Genomic DNA, 25997 nt, shown 5'->3' on the forward strand with positions numbered 1-25997 from the left:
CCACACACACACACACACACACACACACACACACACACACACACACACACACACACACACACACACACACACTAACCCTAACCCTAACCTTTATCACACGTGCTTCTTAAACGTGCGGATATGCTGACATTTAATCCTGTACCTTTTACAGTGCTAACATGATTTTCCATGGCAAGGTAATTAAGCAGTTCAGCAACCTGTAGACTCTCTTTATTTTCTCACCACACACACACACACACACACCAACATTCTAACTCACGCAGAAAACACAATCCTGAACACAAAGGCATTACAACGTGCGGTTTAGTTTTATATTTGTAACTCGGTACTATTCATTAACAATGATAAAAGACAAATCCTTCCAGAGGGCGCCGTAAGTGTGTGCGTGGGCCATAAAATCTGTAGTTTAACAGCCAATTAGACCCTTCATCCTTAGACAGAGTGCAGCAGCTTACTCCTCTTATCTCCCTGCTCGACCCGCTGTACAGCAGCAAGGATGTATCTGTGTGTGTGTGTGTGTGTGTGTGTGTGCGTGTGCTGCACTTTTAACATTAGTATATGGAACTAAAGCAGCTGACATTATCGGTGTGATATGTGATGGCATTTGTAGAAAAACGACTGGAATGAAATGACTGATATATAATGAAGGTCAATGAAGGTTAATAGCGTGCACAGGGCCCACTAATAACATTTTATAGACACGGACACACGCACACACACACACACACACACACAAACTGACATACAAACATTTCAGAGGTTGATAGTGTGTTCAATTGCCTTATGCTCCCAGTCATTTGTCAACATTAGCTTTCTAAAAGGGACAGTTCACTGATATGCAGGGAGACTGACATTTACACAGTCAGAGCCATTCATTATTAATAGCTGTCGTGGAAATATGGACGGATGGATGGAGGGAATAAAGAGAGAAGAGGAAGAGAGAGAGGAAGAGAGAGCATCAGGAACTTGGCAGAATCCTAAAATCCTTCATGAGATTAAAATTCACTGATTACTACGTTTGATGCACGATTCATGATGCTGTCCTTGTAGCTTTTAGGGAGTTTCGTCTGCCATTAGGAGGCGCTGTAGTTGCAAATAAGCAACCAGCTGATTGAGACATATTCATATCAGACCTATTTTAATCAGCTGTATACAACTTAAGTCTGGACATTCATGTTGAGCTCTATTGTCTGTTTTAATAAAATGGATTGTAACCAGGACTCCTTCACTGTATGTTTAACAAGAAACTGTTGATTAACAAGTTCACTATATTAATTAAAAATAATGTTAAGGGTTGTGGTTACTGCAGGTTACGTTAAGTTACAGGTTAAATTACTGCAGGTTTAAAATCTAAAGTCCTGGTCAAGATGGGCATCTTCATCTCAGAAAATAATGGAAAATGTCCTGAGGTGACAAGTTCATTCCTAATCCAAAGCTTTTCTGTTAAGAATACTGTATCAAACTATAAAAAAAACAGCAAATCGTTACAATGAACTGCAGAAACCATCAAAATGTTTCGCATGTTTGCTTGGAAACTGAAATTGATTAATCTATTTATTTAATATTTGCTGTCAAATAATTGAACAAGAATGTCACTCACTTGACATACCTATCAAACCACATATAAATTCACTAGATCCGGATTTTAATTTGGATCTGCAGCAAATTCTATACACTCATAGATATGAGCCCCCTATATATGGCTGATTTCCATCAATATTCCCTTAATTATTCTCTAAGAAATCAACAAAAAAATATTTTTTCTGTGGTTATCCATCCAGCAGTTTTTGCGTAACCCTGCTAAGTAACAAAGAAAGAAACGCAGAGAAAACCATAATCTCTGTGGCGGGGGAAATAATTAACTGCTGCTTAACTCAAGATCCGTGGAACTGGAAAATGGCATCTGCTGGTGAAGACCATGTGACATGGATAGTCCAGAAAAGCAATAAAATGGAGCTTAAAGTGGGATTGTTTTAAAGATCAAGAATGAGCATTGAACCTGAGATACTCAGCATCTGAACATGAAAACAGAGCAATCACCTGAGATGAGGCGGCTGGGGACGTGGAGGGAGTTAGAGAGTAAAGCAGCAGGAGGTGTTTTTGCAGTGTGCAGAATTAAGGAGTGTTAGACTGATTATGAGGACTGCCTGGCTCTGAGATGAGACCGATCAGGAACACACGGTATATGGCTGGAAGATACAGGGAACACGTGACAGTAAAGCCACCTGCCTGCCTGAACTACACCCCAACGCCAGCGCAGGGTGGATGGGTGACTGCTTCAATATGGACACCGCTGTGTGTGTGCAACCCTGACGACCTGTTTTCGTCAATTAGGTTCCTCTCCTCCCTTCTCTAATGGCTCTGTGCCTCCTTCCTGTTGGGAAACGGATGGAAGACACACCTCGCAGCCGCCCGTGCAAAGATCCTCTCACACACACACACACGGCCAGGAAACAATTTGGCAGCTCACTGAGCAAACTGGTGGTTATATACAACATAGTGGAATGGTTATCTAACACCATCAGCCATCAGCTACTACAAACACCACAATTTTCCACCTCACATCTAATGTATTATTGCAACCATTAAGAAACAATATAAAATGACCCCGGAAACACTCGTTTCAGCTGGTGTCGGTTAAATTGTGCACTGAGTCACTTCAGCTCCAGTGGAAGTTTGATGTTGTAAATCAGTGCACGAGGCAAAATACTGCAGGTAACCATGACAACAGGTAGCACAGGTAACTGAGTGCTACAATGACTGGAATGAGGTGAACCAACTACAAACAAAATTAAGGATATACTGAAGTTTTATTTATTGCATAAGGTTGTGTGGCTGTGGTATAAACACCATAAACACACAGGGCCGTTTACACACATTTTTGTTTTTTTTACCTTAAATGTTGTGTTCTGTTTTGTTGTTGTATTTTCCAATTCATTAATGTGTTGTCTAAAATACTCTCATATCACGTTGAGGGGTTGTATTTTTTTGTAATGCTGATGTGTTCTTTCAAATGTTGTGTTTTGCACCTCAGGGCCACGTTAACAGACTTGTCAGAGAAAACAACTAGAATAACACTCAGCAGAGCAGCACATTCTTCTGCCAAGACCCAACAGTCCCCTGACGAAACCTCATTTCAAATTCGCTAGATCCAGATTTTTATTTTTGGATCTGCCCCAAATTGCACACGCTCATAAATAACAGTCCCCTAAATAAGCCAGTTTATTTTCATTAATATCCCTGAAATATTATCTGATAAATCAAACGAAAGAAAATTTGAATATCGTCCTATCACAAATGTCATGATATCAGTTGTGTAGTCTCTCACTTCTGTCTCTTTTGAATACATCAGAACAAATCAGACTGTTTCTTCTTAAAAAAAAAAAAAAGAATAATAGCCCATTTTATTAATGTTATGTTAGAGAAATTATTTAAGGTTCATTTTATGGGGACATATATGGACGAAGGCTGCATATCACATCCTGAGCTACTGTGCAACATCCCTCCTTCCTCAGGCCTTTCTATAAAAACACACAGCTCTACAGAGCACAAACAACAATACAATAAAGCTATTAAAAAATGCTCATTGAATAGCAGCTTGTTAGAACATGTCTGCTCTCGCCGAGGAGATCAATATATCGATGCCCCAAGCACAGAAAAACAAAGTTCTACAAAAGGGGAACTTTACACTTTATTATAATTACCCATAAATTAACCCTGAGTTATATGTTTGTTCATTTTTTAACCTTGGAAGACAGAGCACAAACAGTCATTGTTCTTTTCCTGCTTGCCACACTGGCTTGTATGGCAGTGCTATGAAAGCCAAGTGGCCGGCTCAGCAGATCAGACGTCATCCTCCGCTAACCAGAGGGTCGATGTTTTGTTTCCCTGCACCTCCAGTTTGCGTCGTGAAGTATCCTTGGGCAACATACTGAGCCTCAAATTGCCCCCGATGGCTGTGGCAGCAGTGTATGAATGTGATAGTGTGTTATAGAAAAGACATCCGGGACTGCACCAATCTCACAATGTTCGAATCACAAATCAAAATTTCACCTTTTCACAACTGCTTTTAACGTGTGATGTATGTTGTGCGCTCTATGTTTTTAGTGTGTAGCTTTTTATGTTAATTTTAACGTTTCTAAAGTGTCTTTGAGTATCTTGAAAAGCGCTCTATGAATAAAATGTATTATTATTATTATTATTATTATTAAAAGGGCTGCATATAGCGCTGCACGGATGTGTGAGCATGGGTGAAAGCGACCTGTACTGTAAAGTGATTTGAATGATCGATAATAGAAAGGCTCCATATAAATACAGTCCATATAAGATGGTTTGGTCAGTATATCAGCAGAATAGGTAGACGGGAGAAATTTCCATTACAGCACACGTCTTAAACTCTGATTTAAGGTGAACACAGGGGCTTTATGCTTTCAGCAGGAGGAAGTAAAAACAGTTTTCCTGTGTCAAACTCTGCAAACATAGGGCACACACCCAAGTGAAGTAACAAAAGTGATTTGGAACAAGTTTAATCAATAAGGCCACAAAGGAGACAAACATATCACATAAAGAGAGAAGCTGCACATCTGTCAGTGTCAGGTGTTAGACTAAAATGTCAGAGCAGAAGACACAGTATCACACAGTGGGATAATAAGAGGTGAGAACTAAAGAAAATGAATTCTGTAATACCTCACAGAGGAGCCTGAATATCCTCCCTAAGCTCACATCTCCCAGACAGTTGGGTTGACATTTTATTATTAGTGGTTTCAGGCTGCGGAGATGTGAACAAAAAGGTAATTTTGTAAACACCTCTGCTGTGGTTTGGGGCATGGGACGAACAGCATTCACTAATGGGTGTGATTTATTTTGCAGACAGGCCCAGATCCCATAAGATCAAATCTGAGGAGGCTCAGTGGTTTGATCAGTTGTGCAGCCACTTTCTTTGGAAAGGTAAACAACTTAGGGTGCACCTCGAGAAAAACTCCTAAAAAACCAAAAGATACATCAGTTTGAAACCAGGTAAAGGATGAATCCAAGTGTCCTGACTAATGTATGATCCGTAGAGTTATTCAACCTGATGTCTCCTCCTCATTTATCTCTGCTATAGATACCTGTACATCTTGAAAGACACAATTTCTACTATCCACATTAAATGGGTCCAGAAGGCTATCATAGGAGATCACATGTTAAATAATGGAAACCAGCCAGTGCACCATCAGTCACTGACTGTCAGAATCTGCTTGGCTGGGGGTGGAGAGAGTATACTTCTCTCTGCTGGGCAGAATACAGCTGTATCACTCGAATTCTCTACATTACAGCCTGTATTGACAAACAGAAGACTTAGCATCCTTCCATATACACACACATGTACAGGCATCCATGCACAAGCTCACCTTAGCTACAACACCACATTAGCTGTCTTAGTCTTCTGCTCATGTTATGTATATGCATGTATCCTTCCCCCTTGCTTTGTTTGTATTACTGTGTCCGTCTAAAATTCAATAAAATATAAATCATTAAAAATAAATACAAATGTCTGAAGTCCACACCATCTTTCCCATTCCCCTTCCTACTTTCTCTATTTTTTGTCACATCTCCTGTCAGCTCCCTGTTGTCCACCAGCTGTCCTTCCATTTCGGGAGAGGCCAGCCCGGGTGTCGCTATGAATAAATTACTGTTGGGACCTAACAATACAGTAACACATAACAGGAGGGAGAGAGAAAGATGGTGAGAGACAGGAGCTGAAGGGGAAGGATGAGAGAATAGCATCATTGCTGGGAGTTGAAGTGGGTGAGGAGGGGAGAGGAAGAAAAAGAGAGGGAGAGGGGGAGAGAGAGAAAGAGAGACGTAGGGAAGAAGGAATGGAGGAAGGCCACTTGGTCTCAGTTGTAATGTATTATGTATCAGGATGGGCAGACAAGCAGAAAAAAGCATATGACGAAGTATATTCTCAAGTGTGTGTACTTGTACAGATATCTTTGTGATATTTTTGAGCCTACAACCTACGGCCCTCACTTTGTGACCCAATTTAAATGGACTGTTTGAGGGTTAAGACTTGGTCAGGGTTAGGGTAAGGGGCTAGGGAATTCATTATGCCAATGAGTGTCCTCATTAAGACAGAAGAACAAACATTTAAGTACTGGCAAAGTGTGAGAGCGAGAGTGGATAATTGTGTGTGTGTGTGTGTGTGTGTGTGTGTGTGTGTGTGTGTATGTGTGTTTACAAAAGGTTAAACCACCATAAAAACAAAAGAAACAAAAAAATATTAAAAACATTGATTGATTTTTAATTTACTCAAATTACTGCAGACAATAATCAGCACTTCATTGGCACGTTTTTTACTTCAGTTAACTGTATCCTGGCAACAGAAAACAAAAATTGGACGCAGGGGACAGGTAACCTGAGTGAAATTCAGTTTAAATGGATCAGCACATTTTAAAATAAACCAGATATCTTTCACTGATATGTGGTTTCAAATGATAATTTCGGCAGATAGCGGTCTCTCAATCAAAACAAAAACATAAAAGACCTATAAATAATCGTGATCCATTAGGAGTGGCCGATACAAACAGTGGAGGGAAAAACAACCTACATGGCCCCGGAAGTTACAGCAGAGATGGACAAAGACACGACGAAAGCTCATATGACACAATAAAAAGGCGTCCAAAATAAAACGTCCCGTTACTTTGGATAAAATTGGGGATTTGTCTGGGTTTGAACATGATACAAAATATATAAAACTAGGTCTAATCGTTTTTATATATACAGAATACAGACGTAGGGGTCCATATTCATGTTTACCATCACGTTCCTCAGCACAGATGCGTAAACACAGACGTTATCCATATTTTACCATCGAGATTACAATTGATAATACTAAGTGTAAAAAAAAAAATCTAATTATCGTACATCATGGAAATTTTGGCATTATTGGTCATACAAATACGCTAATTATCGTACATCTGGCAACACTGAACAGAATCAACACCACTGTTACGGAAGGGTTTACATGTGATCAGGAAGCTTTTGGGAAAGAGGTGTGACATTTCCTAAACACTGTCAGCGGTTGACCAATTACAAGAGTTCTCCACCTGTCCCATCAGAACAGACAGAGCCAAGAGCCAAGAGCCAAGAGCCAAGAGCTTCCAGACAGTGAACAACTTGATCAGGGTGAAAGAGAAAGAACAACCGGACGAATGAGAAAGATAGAAAGAGAACAAGAAGATTTGTAGGAGGCAGAGAGTATTGGTAACTCTTGGCTGTAAACACACAAGATGTTTGTCTGCTACTTATTATTATTATTATATAAAATACGTCCATTTAATTGTCTCCGTTTCTGAAATGTTCACTCTGTCCACAGGGATGTTGAATGCCTGTGCTCATTTTAGAGTTTCAACACAAACATCAACAGAGAATCTGAGTTTACCTTCTAAAATCTGAAATCATGAAATTAATGAAACATTCACAGTCCCATACACCAGACACAGTATGTCACTCTGCAGCAGAGTTATTACTGCAGTGGAAAACTACAACTTACATTTTGAAGCCCGAGTTGCGAATGTGTTCATTGCGTTGTCAATTTCATTGATTTGTTGTTGAATTTGCAAGCTGATGGGTTGGCTGTTCATTGTGGATTACACTCGATCAATGTGTCAACCCCAGTTTCTGCAAAGGTTTCATAGACCTGACGTCGTGTTTAACCGAAATGTCTACAAATTAGGTTGATGTCTCACTCACACAGAGGGAGGGCTGCAGTCTGTTAAATGTCTCCATCATAGACTGTATATGAAGATGGACGACATGTCTCCACTTCCTCCCACTATCCGGAAATTACGCAAAAGTATCCCTGATACTGCCATTTTGCACATTTGGAGCCGGAGTCTGCGGAGTAGTGATTAGGGGAGGGAGCCAAATTAGCATTGATACACACACCCGACCAGTCATGAGTCAGTGTCAGCTGTCAAATCATGATGTTTCACCTTGTGTTTATAAAATCAAATGACTAATTAAAACCAAACTTAGCAGAAAGATACCCATTGAATATAAATAAGTGTGAAAAGAACTACCAAACATGACAGGAACCATAAAATGTGACAAGTACTTTGGCATTTGTGTTTGGTCCATGTCCCATCCACTAACATGGAGGGGGCAGGGTTTATGACCTATACTGCAGTCAGCCACCAGGTAGCGAACAACATCACTACTGTGGAGCTATAATTTCGATTTCATCTTTATATACAGTCTGTGGTTTCCAAATGATTTAAGAAGTGTACAAAATCTATAGAAAAATTCAGAATCAACAGTTGGAGCCTGTACGGTGTTTTCCCTTTTCAAGGTTATAGATACAGATATAATTTTCTAAAAGTACCGCATGAGGTATTTCTAAGTAATATCACATTTCCAGTTTAACCTTCAAGTTTCTTACCTCCACTATAGCCTAGAAACCCAAACCTTTCTGACAGACCATCAGTCACAGCATGCAAGTGGTATGATTACCTAGGAGGCAGAAAATACGAAGCATAAACACCATCAACAAACATAAGGCAACCCCCCTACTGTATGTTTCAAAGGGAGCCGCCTCCGATCAGAAATAATTCCAGCTCCTCATTACAGACTTCAAATTGTTGGTGACATCAAAGCAGCTTCCCAGACTGCCTAGTTAGGGACCAGGCGGTGCAATCTCACTCCAGAGAAAATAGGCGAAGGTGCACCACACAACTCTCATCCTTGTGAAAAGGCAAAAAGAGGAGGATGAAAGAGACACAGAGTCAAGAAGGGAGGGATAAACAGACTGATGTGGACACAAAGAGAGAGTGGCAAAACACTGATTGTGGCCCAGACAGTTTGAAGAGAGATGGAAAACGACAAAAGAGATGAAAGCAAGTGTGCCCTCGCTTAGACGTCAGTCCACTCCAGCACGAGGCACCTTCTCATAGTTGACTTTAAACAGGTGCAATCAAAGACTTAAACTCTCCATCCTCTCCCGAGGTTAGAATATCAAACATATACACGATCTCTCTATATTGCTTTGATGTTGGGACAGATGCTGCACCTGGACACATGCACCAACAGAAGTAGAGGGGTGCTCTGAGAGTGCATACCTCCGTTGAGGCTAATGTCAAAGTAATATTTCCTATGAATTATTTATACCATATTCTAATTTGTCCTGCAACAATTTTATAATAAACAGAATATTTGTTTACATTTCTCATAATAACATAAGTGATCTCTAACTTGTTTTTTTGCTCTGTGTATGCTTGAGCTGTCTTCCATAATGTTTTAACAGTTCACGCAGACAGTCAGACCTTATAGTTCCAGCTGCAGCTGTACACATGCCTGCAAATGCAATGCAATACAGTTCTCACTCTCATGTGAGAACTTGTCCCTTACATTTTAGTTTGGGTACCTGCCACTCTAACTCTTCGAATCTGCACATGAACCCCCTTTACTGCCACAGATTGAATGAATTCTGATGGAGCAAAGCACAGAAAACAACATTTTTGCATTTACCCATTTATTTGGATACACACCAGAATTCAATGGCTTCCTTCCTGACCAATACCGTATCCTTCCACCAAGTGCTGTGGAAATTCGTCCATAATTTTTTCGTGGAATCCTGCTTACAGACGGACAAAATGAAAAAAGAACCTGCTTGGAAGAGGTAATGATGACACACATTCACCTTTCAGCTCCATGAAAAACTGGAACATGAGCAGAAATACACATCTGGAGACCCTAGCCCTATACTGCAGTCACATTAAACACAAGAAAGACTTCTGTCATTCAATGTGTGGTATTCTTTTATATGCCTTTAAACAGCTTTATACAGCTGTGTGCACATGGATGTACATTCCCCGTATGTTTGTGCAGACACGCATGAGCAAACGCATGTACAATCAGCACATACATGCCTGCTAGACCCCCTGCTGGCAGTAAAAATTGTTCATTTTTTGCTTGAGTTGACTTGAAAGGGACATTTTTTTTAGGGTAAAGAGAGAAGAAAAAGATTATAGGCGGAACATGAGACGGAATGAGAGAGACAGAGAAAAGAAGTGCCTCTGGGCAATTGTGACTGTGTACGTGTGTTGTGCCTGTGCGTGTGTGTGCGTGTGTGTGTGTGTGTGTATGTGTAAGGACTAAAGGCATAAACGGACAAGTGTGAAAGGTGACCATTTGGGTTCATTGAAGACACAGAGAAGAAAATGGGGGATGACAAACTGACAGATGAATGTAGAATGAAAAAGAATCTTGCAAACAGACAGCTTTACCCACACACACACACTAACACACACATGGACCAAATAAAAATACATAAACTGAGAAAACACACATAAACATAAACACTCATTGTCTTGACAGCAGGGCAGCAAATGAGCACAACCCCTAATTAAGAAGTTCAGATTCACACTGCAGAGTAGGTTTTGCATCTGTGTCTATCTTTGTGCGTGTGCATGTGTATGTGTGTGCATGCATATGGGTGTGTGTGTGTGTGTGTGTGTGTGGTTACAAGTGTCTGCCTTTGTGCGTTATTATTATTTAAGAGTTTCATAGAAGGAAAACTGTTGGTGGGGAGGATTCTCGGCATTTAATTAGCATATCATAGAGCTGCTGCTTTAAGAGCCAATCAGACGGAGAGAATACTGTCTGAATGCAAATGAATTCTGCCCCATTCTCGAAACTGTTTCAAAGCACTGCTGCAAGACCTGCGAAAAATTAGATATGTGACCCCGTGAATGTGTGTGTGTGTGTGTGTGTGTGTGTGTGTGTGTGTGTGTGAGCAAGAGAGAAAGAGAGGGAGAGAGAGAGAGAGAGAGATACAAAGCAAGTCCCTGTTACATAACTAATTGAAGGTGACATGTTTTAAGGTCAGAGTGAAGTTATGTGTTGGTTAATGTCAGGGTTAGGTTAGTAGTAGTTATGGTAAGGATATGTCTCCAGGATTTGAATACAAGTCTATGTAATGTCCACAAAAGTGACCCGTGTCTGTGTGTGTGTGTGTGTGTGTGTGTGTGTTTTAGTGTTTGTGTGAGGATGTCTATGTCCATCTCTTTTTTAGCATACGTGGCCCAGGGGCAGAGCTTGTTTCTACTAAAAGACAAGTTGGGGTCAAGGACAATCATTGTGTGTCTGTCCTGGAGCAGTTTTTGGTCTCGTTACCATTGTGTTACGTGCATGTGTACTAATATGTGACACAATAGGTCACAGAAACACAGGCACTCTCCAACCGCAAAGGCTGAAATGTTGAATGCCTTTATAAAACCCATCTAGACTGAATATGATGTCTAGACTGTGGATTGGGTCTATAATGTTTTCAATGTTCACTATCATAGTTCGTTGTGTAAGTGGGTCAATATTTGTCAGTATTTTTACAGATATATGAACGTGAATCCTTGGACAAACTGAAAGTTTCATCTGACGATGGAAATAGAGGCAAAGTCAGGTGATGATCAATGGCACTCTGATTCATCCTCTGGGGAGCATGAATGAGTGCACACAATATCATGGTAATCTATTAAACAGTAGTTGAGACATTTCAGTCTGGAACAAAGTGGTCGAACACCAGACTGTCCAACATGAAGCCATATTGCAGCACTGCTTTTTGGAAAAATCTTGCATATTTAGGGAACAGATTTTTGGTGTTGCTTGATTTAATCTAAGTGGACTGCTGGACCTTGGTGGAGGTGTGCTCTCTACCGAGTGCCATTCTAGAGGCTTGTCATCTTATTCAAGCTGTTTGGAGAAAATGCCTCACCTCTTCTGTGGATTTAGGTCTCTACTTCTTCTGTCTCTTCGTATAATCCCAGATTGACTCAGTGATGTTGGGATCAGAGCTCAGTGGGGGTCGGATCATCTGTTTGAGGACCCATTGATCTTTTTGTCAATGAAGATAGTTCTCTATGACTCTGGTTGTATGTTGGGACTCGTTTGCCTGCTGCATAATGAATTTGGTGCATGTCAGATGCATCCTTGATGGACAGGAAGCTAAAGTGGCAAAAAAAACAAAAAACTTGAAGATTATTTGAGAAGTTAAACAAGGCTGGTTGAAATTAGGAAAATAAAAGTAAATGAGTTTTGCAACTTCTGCAACAAAATGTGACCTAAAACTTGATATAACCGTGGAATGGATTACCAGCTGGACAAAGCAACCTACCCCCAACTACCCCAAGATTGAGATGTCACAATTAGTTTGTGGTAATTTTCTTTGGTAATATGAGAAAATTCACCAATAAAGAACAGTATCTATTAGCCTGGCATTAAAGTGGGTCATACTTCCCTATCTATTAAGACTATTATTACTTCCAGAACTGTGTTTACACGCTGCACATTTCTAAATTAATTTGTGTTTAATCATATTAGCACACAGCAGCATGGCCATGTACAGTAGTATACCAGCATAAATATACAATCCTCGGAGAGTGGGAGGAATTATTAAAAGGGATTATTAAGAGCACAGCAGATAATTTTTTTGCCCCAGGCCCCAAAACGATTTAATCCTGCCAAGATGGCAAATATTAACAGATTAAATAGATCATTCACAATATGGTTACATGCTGTCAATTGTGTTAATGTTGTGTCAGATATCTGTGTTTGATGTTTTCTTCTCTGCATTCAAAATACTAATCCATAATAATCCAGCATATAGCCTAACATACTGTACTGTCTGTTGTTGCTCACAGTACAACAGCAGCACAGCCTGAATCTCCTCCATGTTTACTGTCGGTGTTTTAATGTTCAATTTATATAGCATCATCATTGTTGTATAGTCTTCAGCATTACCGCCACATGGTGGACTGGAGTGGAACAGATTTGAAACACCAGTGGAAACACAATCTGCAGGAACTTTTTAGTTCATTGACAAAGGTTCCTAGGGCTAAAAGTCCCGGGTACTGACGGTCAAAATGCAGTAGTCGAGATATTTCAGTCTGGAACAAAGGGGTGGAACATCAGACTGGCCAACATGAAGCCATATATCAGCACTGCTTTAAAAAAGTGTATAATCCTGCTGGCGTGGGTAGCACGGTGCACAGTTAACAGAGGATTAGGTCCCTGCAGCAGAAGCAGGTTCGGTTTCGACCCGGACCTTTGCTGCGTTTCTTCCCCTCACTCTCTCCCCATTTCACGCTTACTGTCCTATGGAGTCGAAAGACCCCAAAACTCATTTTTTTAAGTTCTAGGCATTAAAGTTAAAGTACACATACCATAAAAATAAAGTCATCAATCATTTTTATTTATCAATCTATTTGACACAAAGTCTAGTAAACAGATAAAACCTCAATCAAATCAGTATCTGGTGTGATCACGTTTAAAACAGCCCCAGTTCTCCTCAGTACACAGGTCATGGTTTTTGCCCCTGTCTGTTTGTTTTTAAAGTTGGTTGGTTGGTTTGTTACTCAGCAAGATTATGCAAAACAGATTTCCATGAAACTTGATGGAGTGATGGGACATGGGCCAAGAAAAAAAACATTACATTTAAATTCAATTTTGGCATGCATCTGGACAAAGGGGCACATCCAGGAATTTGTTCATACATTGCGAGATAGGGTGGTTTTTAAAAGATATTTTCATGGATCTTTGTGAAAAAATCTTGCATACTTAGGGAACTGATTTTGGTGTTGCTTGATTGAATCTAAGTGGACTGGTGGACCCTGGCGGAGGTATATGCTCTCTACTGAGAGCCATCCTAGAGGATCGTCAGTAGTAAAAGTTGATGGTTTTTAAATCAAGCTGTGGTTAAGTGCATTTGCCTGGTGTCCCAGGTTGAAAATAAATGTATTTAAATGTGAGAACATTTATTAAATGCTTAGAATGTTAACCAGAAGGACTCTCAGGAGCTGAGGAACAGGGATGGGAGCCACTGATTTACAGGGCTAGATATACAAATAATGAATTAGAGTAAAAAAAAATGTAAATGTATAACTGGTAAGTCTGGTATGTCTGGTAAGCAGTGTAGAGCAAAGCACCCTTTGGGAAATGTGTGTTTTTGATCTGACCAGAGTGATGAAGAGTATTAATTACATCAAAAAAATGGCTGCAAAATCAAACTACACAAAAGTACCTGGGATGGTATCGCAGGTCACTCCTTCCTGCAGCAGTAAGACTGTACAACCAGCTCTGCTCCGAGTACAAACTACCTTCACCACCATTATGGACTGCACTTTAACCCTTTACCTCTCTTAACTGTGCAATATTCACTGTGCTATATTCGTCAGTGCAATATCAACGGTTCATGTGCAATCCATTCACTGCACATATTTTCCCTGTCTTTACACTGTATATATTAGCTAAATTACATTCATATTTTTCTATATTTCTATATTTTTTTATATTCCTTACACTTAAGTATTGCATGTTACTTAGCACAAACAGTCACACAGTGTACAAACGCCTCTCTATTCAGAATAGTGAGGTACCTTGGACACAACTGTACAGCGTTCAATCCCAGAGAAGATAACTGTGCCTTAAACTTCAAAACTATGGCTGCAATTGATAAATTGTTTTGACAATTATTTCCTGGATTAATCAATTAATTGTTTGGCCAATCAAACATAAGACTGTAAAAAATTACAATAAGAACCTGGATTTTTGGGGCCAATGTCAACACCACTTTTAGGGAGTAATAAAAATCCAGAACAAAATATATGATCTGTTGATGTTGGACAGTTTTTACTTGGCTTAGTAATTTAGGGTATAATCGTTTCGTTTACATTTTGATCACAGATTGAGGCTTTATAAGCTGTATCCAACATGTAAAAAGTCATTTAAGTAAAACATTTGATACACTAGTTATGACATCTGTTCGGATTAATGTGTTTGACGACTGGTTGTCAGCAGGTCACTGTGCAGCCGCATCCTCAGAAAGAAGGAGAGGAGGAGAGAAAAAGTGCAGCAGCCTCGTCACATTTGTGACACGCTCGTCACAAAGCCTTTGAGGATACACACATTTACACAAACACAAACACACGATCAGTCATAAACATCCTCACATGACAAATACGCTGATTCATTTGTGCAAAACTTTAAAACAGACAAATATACACAGATCAAAAGAGGTAAACCTCGAGGAATGATAACACCCTCATTTGTAAGGTTACATGTGACACCATTAGTTGCCAGGCAACCTGGACAACTCTTTGGATGAAGCATCTGCCCTTCATCACTCCAGCTCTCTCAGCAGTCTCTGTCTCCCTCCAGCACACCTGTCTCCTCTCTGATGCTGTCTGGCGGTTGAGGAGGTGGAAAATCAGGGCAGAGGAGTGAAAAAGAAGGTGGTTGGAAACAATTAAACACAAATGAGGTGATGAAGAGGGGGAACTGGTCTGTTGGAAATAATAACGAGAAAACCAATACAGCCGGAGCCATAAATATAGTGTGAGGATAGACAGACACACAAACAGACAATAGTTTATCTCAGCATAATAATTATCACCATGTTTCCACTTGGCAGGTGCCATTGGCGTTAAAGGAGTTTATGTCAAAATACTGGAAAAACAATTGACTGCAGACTGAAAACAAGAAATAAGGTATTTGTTGAAATGATTACAGTATATGACACACAGTATGTATGTGTGTGTGTGTGTGTGTGTGTGTGTGTGTGTGTGTGTGTGTGTGTGTGTGTGTGTGTGTGTGTGTGTGTGTGTGTGTGTGTGTGCGTGTGTGTGTGTGAGAGAGAACCTGAGAATATGCCGTTTTTTATTACATTACATTTCATTTAGCTGATGCTTTTATCCAAAGCGACTTACAATAAGTGCATTCAACCATGAGGGTACAAACCCAGAACAACAAGAATCAAGTAAGTACAATTTGCTTCAAGAAAGCCAAACTACAAAGTGCTATACGGAAGTGCCATATAAGTGCTACTATATGTGCATGCAGCACGTGTGATCATACGCTGTCAAACAAGTAATTTCATTCAGTGCTACAAGCTTCACAAAACCACTGAGTGTCCCAAATGTGACACTTAAAGCCTGTCAGTGGCTTTATCTGTGTGTGAGTCAATCAATAGAGACGGTCGATAAGAAAAAGCCCTGCAGGCAGGTGGAGGGGAACCTGCGTAGGAACGCATTCTGCCACCTCACTGTAGAGACAGAGCGCAACAACTACACCGATAATAAAGGTCGCTAAATTAACTGCTTTAACATCAATATAACAGTGGGCCACAAACTGCTAAATCCATAGCAGTAAAACAACAGCAGTTACTGTAAGAACATAACACATCTGGTAAAACAACAGACCAACAGAAACAACTGTGGAACGGCAACACATGATGAATATCAGTCATAAAAAAACGTTCGAAAACATAATAACATTTAGCACAGCAGTAAAATATAATGACACACACAGCGAACATCAACGAGAAATCAGCTCAGCTTGTAGCGGTGTCATGGGATTGAAAAGGATCGGCCAGTGTGATTTTAGTCCTGTTAAACCCCAACACAATTAACAAACACAATGTTGTTTTACAGGGATGTGGGAGGAAAAAAAAGCTCTTACTCACTAGAGAGTTGTGAGAAAGGACTTTTCTCTGTCTGTGAATTTGAGATTCATGAAAAATTTACATCAGTCGCTTTAATCTCCTGCTTCTCTTCAGCAGCTGCTTCAAATAGTCACTTTTATTCCACTGGAGGGTTTAACCATCTACTGCCACGTTTGTGAGAGCAAACGATTTATCAGACACCAGAAGCTGTGTAATACTCAAACCCACACACACGTAAGAAAATGTCTGATGGAAGTTCCACCTTCACTTTCGTTTTACTACAGCGTGCTAATATGTGTATCATCAAGAAAGAACTACAACACATGGAAACATTTCTTCTTGAAAAAGAAAACTTGTGCGACGGCGGTATAATTACATTTCTTAACATAATTATGACATAATGCATTTGAGACCTATTGTGTAATATTCTAACCCATTTAAGACTTTTAAAGGCCCAGAGGAAACCCTGTGTATATATAGAGAATGCATGACAAACTGTAAGATCCTATGACTCTTGGTGCCTCAGGAAAGAAACACACAGAGACCACTTGTAAATACAAATAAGTAACAACACACACACAATCAATGAGGTTCTTCATACTGTTTTCTAAATAAACCAACGCTCTCCATCCTAAACTCACCTTCCTCACTTCCTACCTTGATATCTTAAGGTAGAACACACACACACACACACACACACACACACACACACACACACACACACACACACACACACACACACACACACACACACACACACACACAGAGAAACACCTGTCTGTGGCAACAGTCTATAGAGATAAGAAGGCTGACAGGAGCTGCTGGAGCCAAAGCTGAGAACCACGGGAGCTGTCAGCCACCTTTTCCCTGCGACACCTCCAGACTACACACACACACACACACACACACACTCGTGATGACATTGTATTGACTTAAATCTTTTCCTCTGAGTTGTATTTTTACCTTAGCTGTTAGGCTACAGTTCTTAATCCAACCTATTCTTAACCCAACACTAAACTTGTTGCAGCTTTAATCATAAAACTTAAACATATGAAACTTAAAGTTTAACTTGACTGTAACTGAAGCCTCCAGCTTTAAAATAACTCTTCCAAATAAGGTGTGAGAAACAGGCATAACAAGTGACCAGCTGGCCATGCCTTCTATTCTTGTGGAGAGCCCACAATAGAAACAACAGTTGACATGCAAACATATATGTAAGGTTTTGAGTATTCAAACAAGTACAAGTATATCATGTGGAAAATAGAAACAAGATCAAATAAAAGTAATGTATAGAAGTACAATTGTCCAGTGAAGCATGTTTTAACTGGGACATTAATGAATCAAACGTTTTTATTTGTATCTCTTGATATATTAATACAAAAATCAAACTACTTACATTTTATACCAATGCACCTCAGTTAGATGTGAAATCTGAGGATCTATTCAATTTTACTGCTTTATCTCTCCTCACCTCTCCTTGTAGTCAACTGCCTTTTCTGTTTGTTTATTTTGTGGTTTAATTTCTTCTTGTTATAAGAAAACTGCTACATGAACAAAGTTTATTATAAGTTTATTATAAAACCTGAAACCTGAAACCAGCCGAATCAGCTGAAATCTTTACACAGTCCATAACTCTCCCTCTACACAGCATTCATTCTCCTCCTTGGCTCATCTTCTTTGACATTTTGGTCCATTTACTTCCCAATTAGTGGGCACACGTTTATATGAACATTCACACAGATCCCATTTTCACAAGAAATCGCATCAATTTGTATAAAAGCTACTGGAGGCACTGGTCAGACATACTGATTAAAAGAAGAAGTCAAGAAGAACCAAACAACATTTAGCTACAAGTAATGATAAAATAGATTTCCACTCAGTTAGTGATGGGGACAGTGGTGTTACATGTTATTACATAGATTACACTCTGTTTAACACAGAATGAATGCGTCCATCTCAGACTTATACACACACAGACAAATACAGACACTGACTCGAATGAATGTGGTCTAGTGATGTAGGTTAACTCCCTAAACCCGTGTGAACATGTATTTGTGAACAGTCTTTAGGCCTTTTGAATAATTCGCACTGCATGCTCGCCTGAACTTTACCTGAACATAAAATGAGCTTTCCCATTAACCTGGGGTTTGGACTTTAAACATACAATATTATGGCGTCTTGTAGTCTCTCAATCAAAACAATAAAGCACAACCTAGTTAAATTATATCGTCGTGAAGCAGCGTGGGATCATGGGAGTTGTTGTCTTCACCACCGTTGCCGATGAAAATTCTCTGGGTTTGAACATTACTGCAAACATTTTGGATAATGTAATTACACAAGTCAACAAAAGATATAACAAAGGCCTTGTTGATTTTAGACATTTTAATATCAAATTGTGACACATATTTTGAAATGTAGGTGTGTGGTAATGTGGTGGCTCAATGACGAATGAAAATAAGATGAGGATGACACAGCTGTGACCACTACAATATACACGTTTTACTGGTTCTGTGTAAGATTCACATTTTCAAGGGAGCACTAAACTCCAGAGCAGGAGACAGGTAAGTGGCTCAGGGTCAGGGAGGTCTGAAAGGCTCTGAATCGTTGCATTTGAGGTGATCTTTCAATAAACTCTTCCAAGAAAGGGCCTCCTGAATAATTTTAGTTAAAGTTATAAATTTGGAAATGCTAGAAATTTCCTGATCAGGTTTATTCCGTCATTTTGGTATGACCAGAGGAACAGTAGTATATCTACCTCCAGAAAACTACATATTTGAAATCAGGAAAAAGAAAACTTCACTATTGAGGTCAATCAAAACTGAGAATCACAAAGCTAACTGATTCTATTTCTGGATGTACTAGTTCTGGTAATACAAATTAAAGCTGTGTGATTGGGTGTTTGTTACCAGAAAAACTCCTTAGAGGACACACTTGACTTCTCTCCCAAACAAAACAAATTAAATTTACACCTCAACTGGAGGACAAGATATTTTTTGTGCATTTGTTCTGTAATCAAATATCATATATCATGAACTGCAGTCTCCGACGTAAACATATGTATCAGCAGTTTAAAATATACTGTACATAATGCTTGTAAGTGAATACTCTGGCTTCTGGACTCAGACACATTAAATCTAAATATGGCTGAATCGGCACATTTAAAGCTTTTAAGCTGAATATTTTGCATTAACACACATTTCTGTAGATACACAAATACACATATGCATGAGGAAAAGCATACAAACACAACACACAATGGTTTTTCTCAGCTTCCACCCTAGTTTCACTTTATCTCCATCCACACTATTTCTCCGCTCTCTCTCTCTCTCTCTCTCTCTCTCTCTCTCTCTCTCTCTCTCTCTGAATATTTTAGTATTGATGAGCCCATTACTGATGATAACACAGTGCAACGTCAGCATCCTTTCTCTTCTCTCCCTGTCTCTGACACACACACACACACACTCGCTCGCTCATCAGGAGTCAGGTTACAACTCTGCTGCTGCTGTGTACTTCTGTGCATTTCTGTGCATGTGGTTCAGTGCGCGCGTGTGTGTGTGCGTGTGTGTGGCTGGTGGGGATCTGACTTCCTGGCGTCACTCCAGTACATTGCAATATTTTTCAGGGTGAACGCTGTTCACGTGCACTCCCGCTGGCACACGACTGCACAAAACAAAATACAGATTACATGGCTGATGCTTGTTTGCTGCAAGACGATAACAGCAGATAAACAAAGTGCATTGAATATGAACGTGTCTTCTTGAAAAGGCTGTTAATAGCACAAACAAACTCAGCATCAAACCCAAGGGTGAATGGACGTCTAATAACTGGCTCGCACAACTTGAATGCAGAGATCGAAGACCCTAAATCTATGAACATAGAAAGCTGGGGATGTTTTTTTCAGCCTATATGGTTTTATTTTATCATAATGCTCAATCACATGATGGGACATGGCATCTGCTATTGTGTATTTTGTGACAGCATCACGCTCCATGTTTGGGGTTGTGTCCCGAAATCAAGCCAATCAGACACCAGTTCCTACGGGGCAGGTACCGACCAGAGCGAATCACAACAGAGATTTCGCTGCCTCATTTCGGTGCCTGAGCTTTGTACTGAAAAAGCTTCCCTGCTTACAGACAACATAAACATAACCGCATGTGCCCAGTTGAAATTACACTTAACTCTGGTGGACTCTCTACATGTCTCTGGCAGCTCGTAACGTTGGCCTACATTAAGCTAGTGCTTACTTCAAACTCGAGTCGACACAACAACAAAACGTTTGAAGCTAAACGGTCGGGAGCGTGAGTGTATTTCACATTTAATTCTGACACCGGGACGAGGAGCCAATGTCTGAGCAATAACTGAGAGCGGTGAGCTGAAAGGCAGGACCCGGCGACTTGTAGAGTTGGTGGTGGTATGCACCTTGTTGTTGGCGATCCACCAGTAAACCGAGAGAAGAAGAAGAAGAAGAAGAAGGAAGGGAGGAACATGAGAAACTTAGTGAAGCACCTGATGACTGCCTGCGTCAGGCCCCTTACCAAACACATCACGTTAGGTTAGGTTTTATTTATCATATAACTTTGCTTTGTACTTTTTTTAATTTGTGTATTTAAGTTAAGGTCCCTGTAAACTGTTAAAAGTAAAGGGTGTTACATTTTAACTTCCAATAAAAAGCTGATCTAATCTCTCCTGTTGTTTTGTGGCTTAGCACCGGTATTGGTAACAACCAATAACGATACCAATCCCTGTTCATGACTGACTCCAGCCAGAGGGAAGCCAGTGAGACCAGCGGCTGAAAGTAATAGTATCAAAGATCATTGACCTTCACCTGGCAGATTCATTAATCCTCCACAACTCCAGTTATTTCCTCCTGGACCGGCTGCAAATGCCCGGTGTGAGAGGATTAGTCTTTTTCTGATGAGGTGAATTATCCTGCAGTGATTTCCATTACTGAACTGAAACCAATAAAGAAGAAAGGGGAGAAAGAGGACTTTTCAACTTTGAGCCAAAAAGGAGTTGAAACTTGAAATTAGGAAAAAATGCCCCCAAATTTGTCAGTGCATAATGGCATCACAATGTTATTATCCACAAAGGATGCTATTGACCCACTGAGTACAGAGATCAAGGCATGTCCTGAGGGACGCTCCCCCTGTATATACAGTGCAGTGTGTGCATACTGTTTGATCAGCCATGCGTTTTGATTACAATCACTAAACTCAGCAGCAGCACGCACGTCACTAACTTTAACAGCAGCCATTGTGTGTTTACATGGCAAACTTTAATTTCATACATACAGCAGAAGCCTGCTTCAACATGAGAGGGACCCTGCTAAACAACAAGTGGGCCGTGGATATTTAAAAGATCATTTGTCCCCAAACAGGTGCAACCAAGAAAAGGCATGACAGACAGACAGTGGGTGAAAAACAGCAGCAGCTTATAATACAGAGCAGTCTATAACAACAACACAACAAACTGCCTGAAGAAAAAAACCCACAGAGTTTAACAAACACCTCCTTCGTGACACGTTGTCAGCACATGATAAACACTATAAGCCTCAGACAGGAAGAAACTGTCCTGCTTTAAAGCATTAAATTGTCATAATGGCCACGTCAGCCTCCATTTTACGTTTCTTATCCTGTCAAAACCTTTTGTCTCCAAAATGTCAAGTTGTTTTCATTACAAGGGAATAAACGCCTGAGGATCGAGATTGAATTTAAAAAGCCTTAATTTAAGCCAAGGATGATGCTTGTTTTAAAGGAGAAAAATGCACAATGAGAGCATTAATCCTCAAATTTAACTTTGAAATATTAAAACTTAAACATCACCACATCTGATGATAGCAAGTGTACCAAGTTCTACCAAAGAACTCTCCATAAAATGATTGATAAGTTGTAGATAAATGCTTTATCGTGGTTCATTCATGATTTATTAATGATTTGTATTATTATTAACATAAATAAATAAAGTTTATGAATAAAAGGAACTAATCAGGGGTGGGTGGTTGTGGTTTGTGTTGATCCTTCTTGTCTTTGTAATAGAGCAGTTACAAAGTTGTAAATTATTGAATGAGAATTAAAAAAATAACTAGGGACAAATTAACAATGATATCAAGATAAAATGCTTCATATTAGTCGATATTGACAATTATCACGATCAATGCTATTATTTAGTGATAGTTTAAAGACAGATTGTTGCTGCTGAGTGAAGATTGTTGTGTTAAACTCTTCTTTATGAGCAGAGAATAACAAAGTGGATAAACAGAAAAACATTTTACAAATCTGAGGTCGATCATTGACTATAATTCATTTAATATATAATAAATATATATTTAACTTTTGTTATTATTAGATTGTATATATATATCCCACCCTAAATATGATATTTTTTTATCCCCCAGCCTTTAAATAACTTAATAAATTAGAAAGTTGTTGATAACTGGATTTTGGTCCAGTTCTTGTAGACCTCATTTTGCCCAACCTGGCAACCTGGTCCCTTTAATGGCTTACAATATTAGCACATTTATAAAAGGTGCCACATAAGTTGTACCATCCCAGGTTCTTGCTGGACACCGAGGCTACAACAGATCAGGCCAGAAAGTATTTCAATCAAGGTAGTTTCCTCAAAGTCAAAAGCCTTTTAGAGCATTTCAACATAAAGAACGAGAGAATTCAATCAGGACTGTCATGGCAGATGTATCAGTCCCTGTTGGAGTATGGGAAAGGAAGCTTTATCAGACCGCAGTGTAAAAAGACACAAAGAAGACACAAAGGCACAGTAAGGTCACTGAACTCCCTGTGGAGCAGTCTAGACACACTACGACAACATTTTGATAATGTGATAATACATGATGGTGTGTGTGTGTGTGTGTGTGTGTGTGTGTGTGTGTGTGTGTGTGTGTGTGTGTGTGTGTGTGTGTGTGTGTGTGTGTGTGTGTGTGTGTGTGTGTGTGTGTGAGGTACAGGGCTCCTGTCCACCGGTTCACTCCGGCATTTGGCAGCACCGGTTAACATGGGCTCTTCACTGTCAGGGGGGATAATGACACCCAGCAGGTCACACTCACACTACTACACCGCGCCATCACCACTGTGGCTGTGGCTCAGTGCGCGGTGCCATGTGTCTGCAGCCATCCACTCTGTGTCTGTGCGCGCTACAGAAGTAAGAGACGCTCCGGGACAGAGACACACACACACACACACACACACACACACACACACACACACAGTTATTATAGGGGACGCACTTACATCTCGGAGGACGGCGGCTGGCTACGGCAGAGGAGCGCGTGTCCGCACGCTTGTCCCATCGCGCATCCTGCCTCGCGCCTCCCCGGTTCACCCGAACAGCTGCAGTCAGAGGAGGAGAGGAAGAGGAGGAGGAGAGGAAGAAGAGGGGGAGGCTGCCTGTGCGTCTGTCTGCTGGGGGTTTGGAAGAAGGGGTGAGGGAGGATGTGCTGGGTGCGCTCTCTCTCTCTCTCTCTCTCTCTCTCTCTCTCTCTCTCTCTCTCTCTCTCTCTCTCTTCTCTCTCTCTCTCTCTCCGGTGTGCTTCTCCTCCGCTGCCTGACTTCGCGCGGGGATTGGTCGGGACCCGGTAACTGATACTGGAGCTGCGGTGCGCGCGGATATAAGGAAGAGAGAGAGAGGGATGGAGGGAGGGAGGGAGGGAGGGGAGAGAGAAGAGGTGTGTGTGTGCGTGTGTGTGTGTTTGCGTGCGTGCGTGCGTGTGTGTCACGTTCAACGCCTCACGTCAGTCAAACTCCGCGTGCGCTCTATAAAAGTAGACATCCGCGGCTCGTGCCCCGGCCCCTTCCACTAATCCATGAGTGCAAATGAAAAGTTGTGTTGAATAAAACTTCCACACAACTGCCACCGTGCACCCCCACACACAAGACCTGGGGCAGGACAGGAGGGGACCTTTCTGTCCCTTCACAAACGAAACGAAACAAAACAAAAAAGATCTTATCCCCTTATGACAAACCACGTGTTGCATTGACTCCAGTGTGTCTGCCACGGGACACACGGGTCCTAAGGTCCAACATCTTCTGCCTTTTATGGCCTGTGCTGCTACACAGGAGGAAGCAGCAGGGATCCAGGAGATGTCTCATGAAACCGGAGCCTTTGAAATGTTTGTTCACATTCAAGAGCTTGAAATACTCCACTCAGATGTCAGGAGTTCTTCCCCAGGACTTTTGGATAATAGATTCACTTGAGACTTACTGCAAGTCTGTGAACAAATGTGACGCAGCATGTGAAAGTATTCAACACTGTGCAGCCTCCAGCCATTGTCCACCTGCAGGCTGTTTTCAGTTGTGTTGCCTGATTAAACCTCCACTCAAAGTCATGGGAGCAGGTAAGCACAAGCGTATTTCAGGGGCTGTCTCCTTTGGAGGATGCAGACCACAAAAGAGGCGGCCATAGACCACGGAAGCCAAATCAAAATGAGACAGCCCATGATCTGCGGGGGATTTACAGGATTTGGGTTACCAGCTTGCACCGACCTTACTCGTAGCAACAGACCTGTTGGACACCACAAGAAAGTTTTAATGCCCATTGGTTTTTGAAAATATGCACCGTTGGCTTTTTCAGTTGAGTTGGTGCTTGATCCTTACATTTAAAATTGTAAGCATCGTATTTGGTCATGAGCATTTTGGTATAGGTTGGCCTGAAAAGAAACCACCTGTTAGATTCTTCGCTTCTTAGGAAATAAAGGACCCATTTGCTGGCCGCATTTGAAGGAGCCTATGAAATCGTTATAATCTGTCTTCAAATCCAGGACGCCACCTCTGAATTGAGACACAGCTACTGACTACGTTAGCATGGACAGCAATGTTACGATATTAAGCTCATTAAGACAATAGTCTGGATTACATACTGCCACGTCAACTCGGAGTAAAACATTTATCCGATTAAGACGTAGACTATTCCGACCTTAGTCACATAATGTAGACATGTATATAGACAGTATAATGTCCTGTTGGAGTTCTCACAACATTTTGACGTCTAAATCGGACGCCGTAATCGGACCATATGCTTTGTAACATGTAAACAGGAATTTGAATGGAAAGCTCAATTATCAACTCATGTAAACATCATAATCACACTAATGTTTTACTCTTGATTAGGTCAATAGGCGGAGTATTTCTGTCCAAGTGATCAAAGTCCCCGTGATTGATTGACATCTTGTCCGTCTCCTCCTAGGCGTGTTGCATCTGTTCATCATCATCGTCATCATCATCATCATCATCATCATCATCATCATCATCATCATCATCATCATCATCATCATCATCATCATCATCATAATCATCTCGTTCATGATTATTTGTTCATGAGTTTGACGACCTCAGGAAATTTCTCCCGCTCCACGGCTTCAACCTGAGCAGCGGACTATTCAGCCATAACTGCAAACACCTGTGTGACTGAGCAGGGCCCCTGTATGTGCCGTGTTGTCTCGTGTTAATCCATGTCGCAGCCATGGATTCCTGTTCCAAGAGGCTCTGAGATGTGGTGGTGGGGCTTCTCCTGTGTTGAC

At 40.7% G+C, this 25997-nt stretch overlaps 1 protein-coding gene across 1 annotated transcript in view; it reads right to left on the reverse strand.

Moving 5' to 3' along the window:
- Positions 1-23987, reverse strand: part of LOC118105897 (cGMP-dependent 3',5'-cyclic phosphodiesterase) — a 152032-nt gene extending 128045 nt beyond the window's left edge. The window contains exon 1 of the mRNA XM_035153913.2: positions 23713-23987. Coding sequence (XP_035009804.2) covers positions 23713-23771 — 59 coding nt within the window. The 5' untranslated portion in view covers positions 23772-23987. The remainder of the gene's footprint in view (positions 1-23712) is intronic.
- Positions 23988-25997: the final 2010 nt, after the last annotated feature.

The sequence above is a fragment of the Hippoglossus stenolepis genome, chromosome 4 (assembly GCF_022539355.2).
Source record: "Hippoglossus stenolepis isolate QCI-W04-F060 chromosome 4, HSTE1.2, whole genome shotgun sequence".
NCBI classification, from domain to species: Eukaryota; Metazoa; Chordata; class Actinopteri; order Pleuronectiformes; family Pleuronectidae; genus Hippoglossus; species Hippoglossus stenolepis.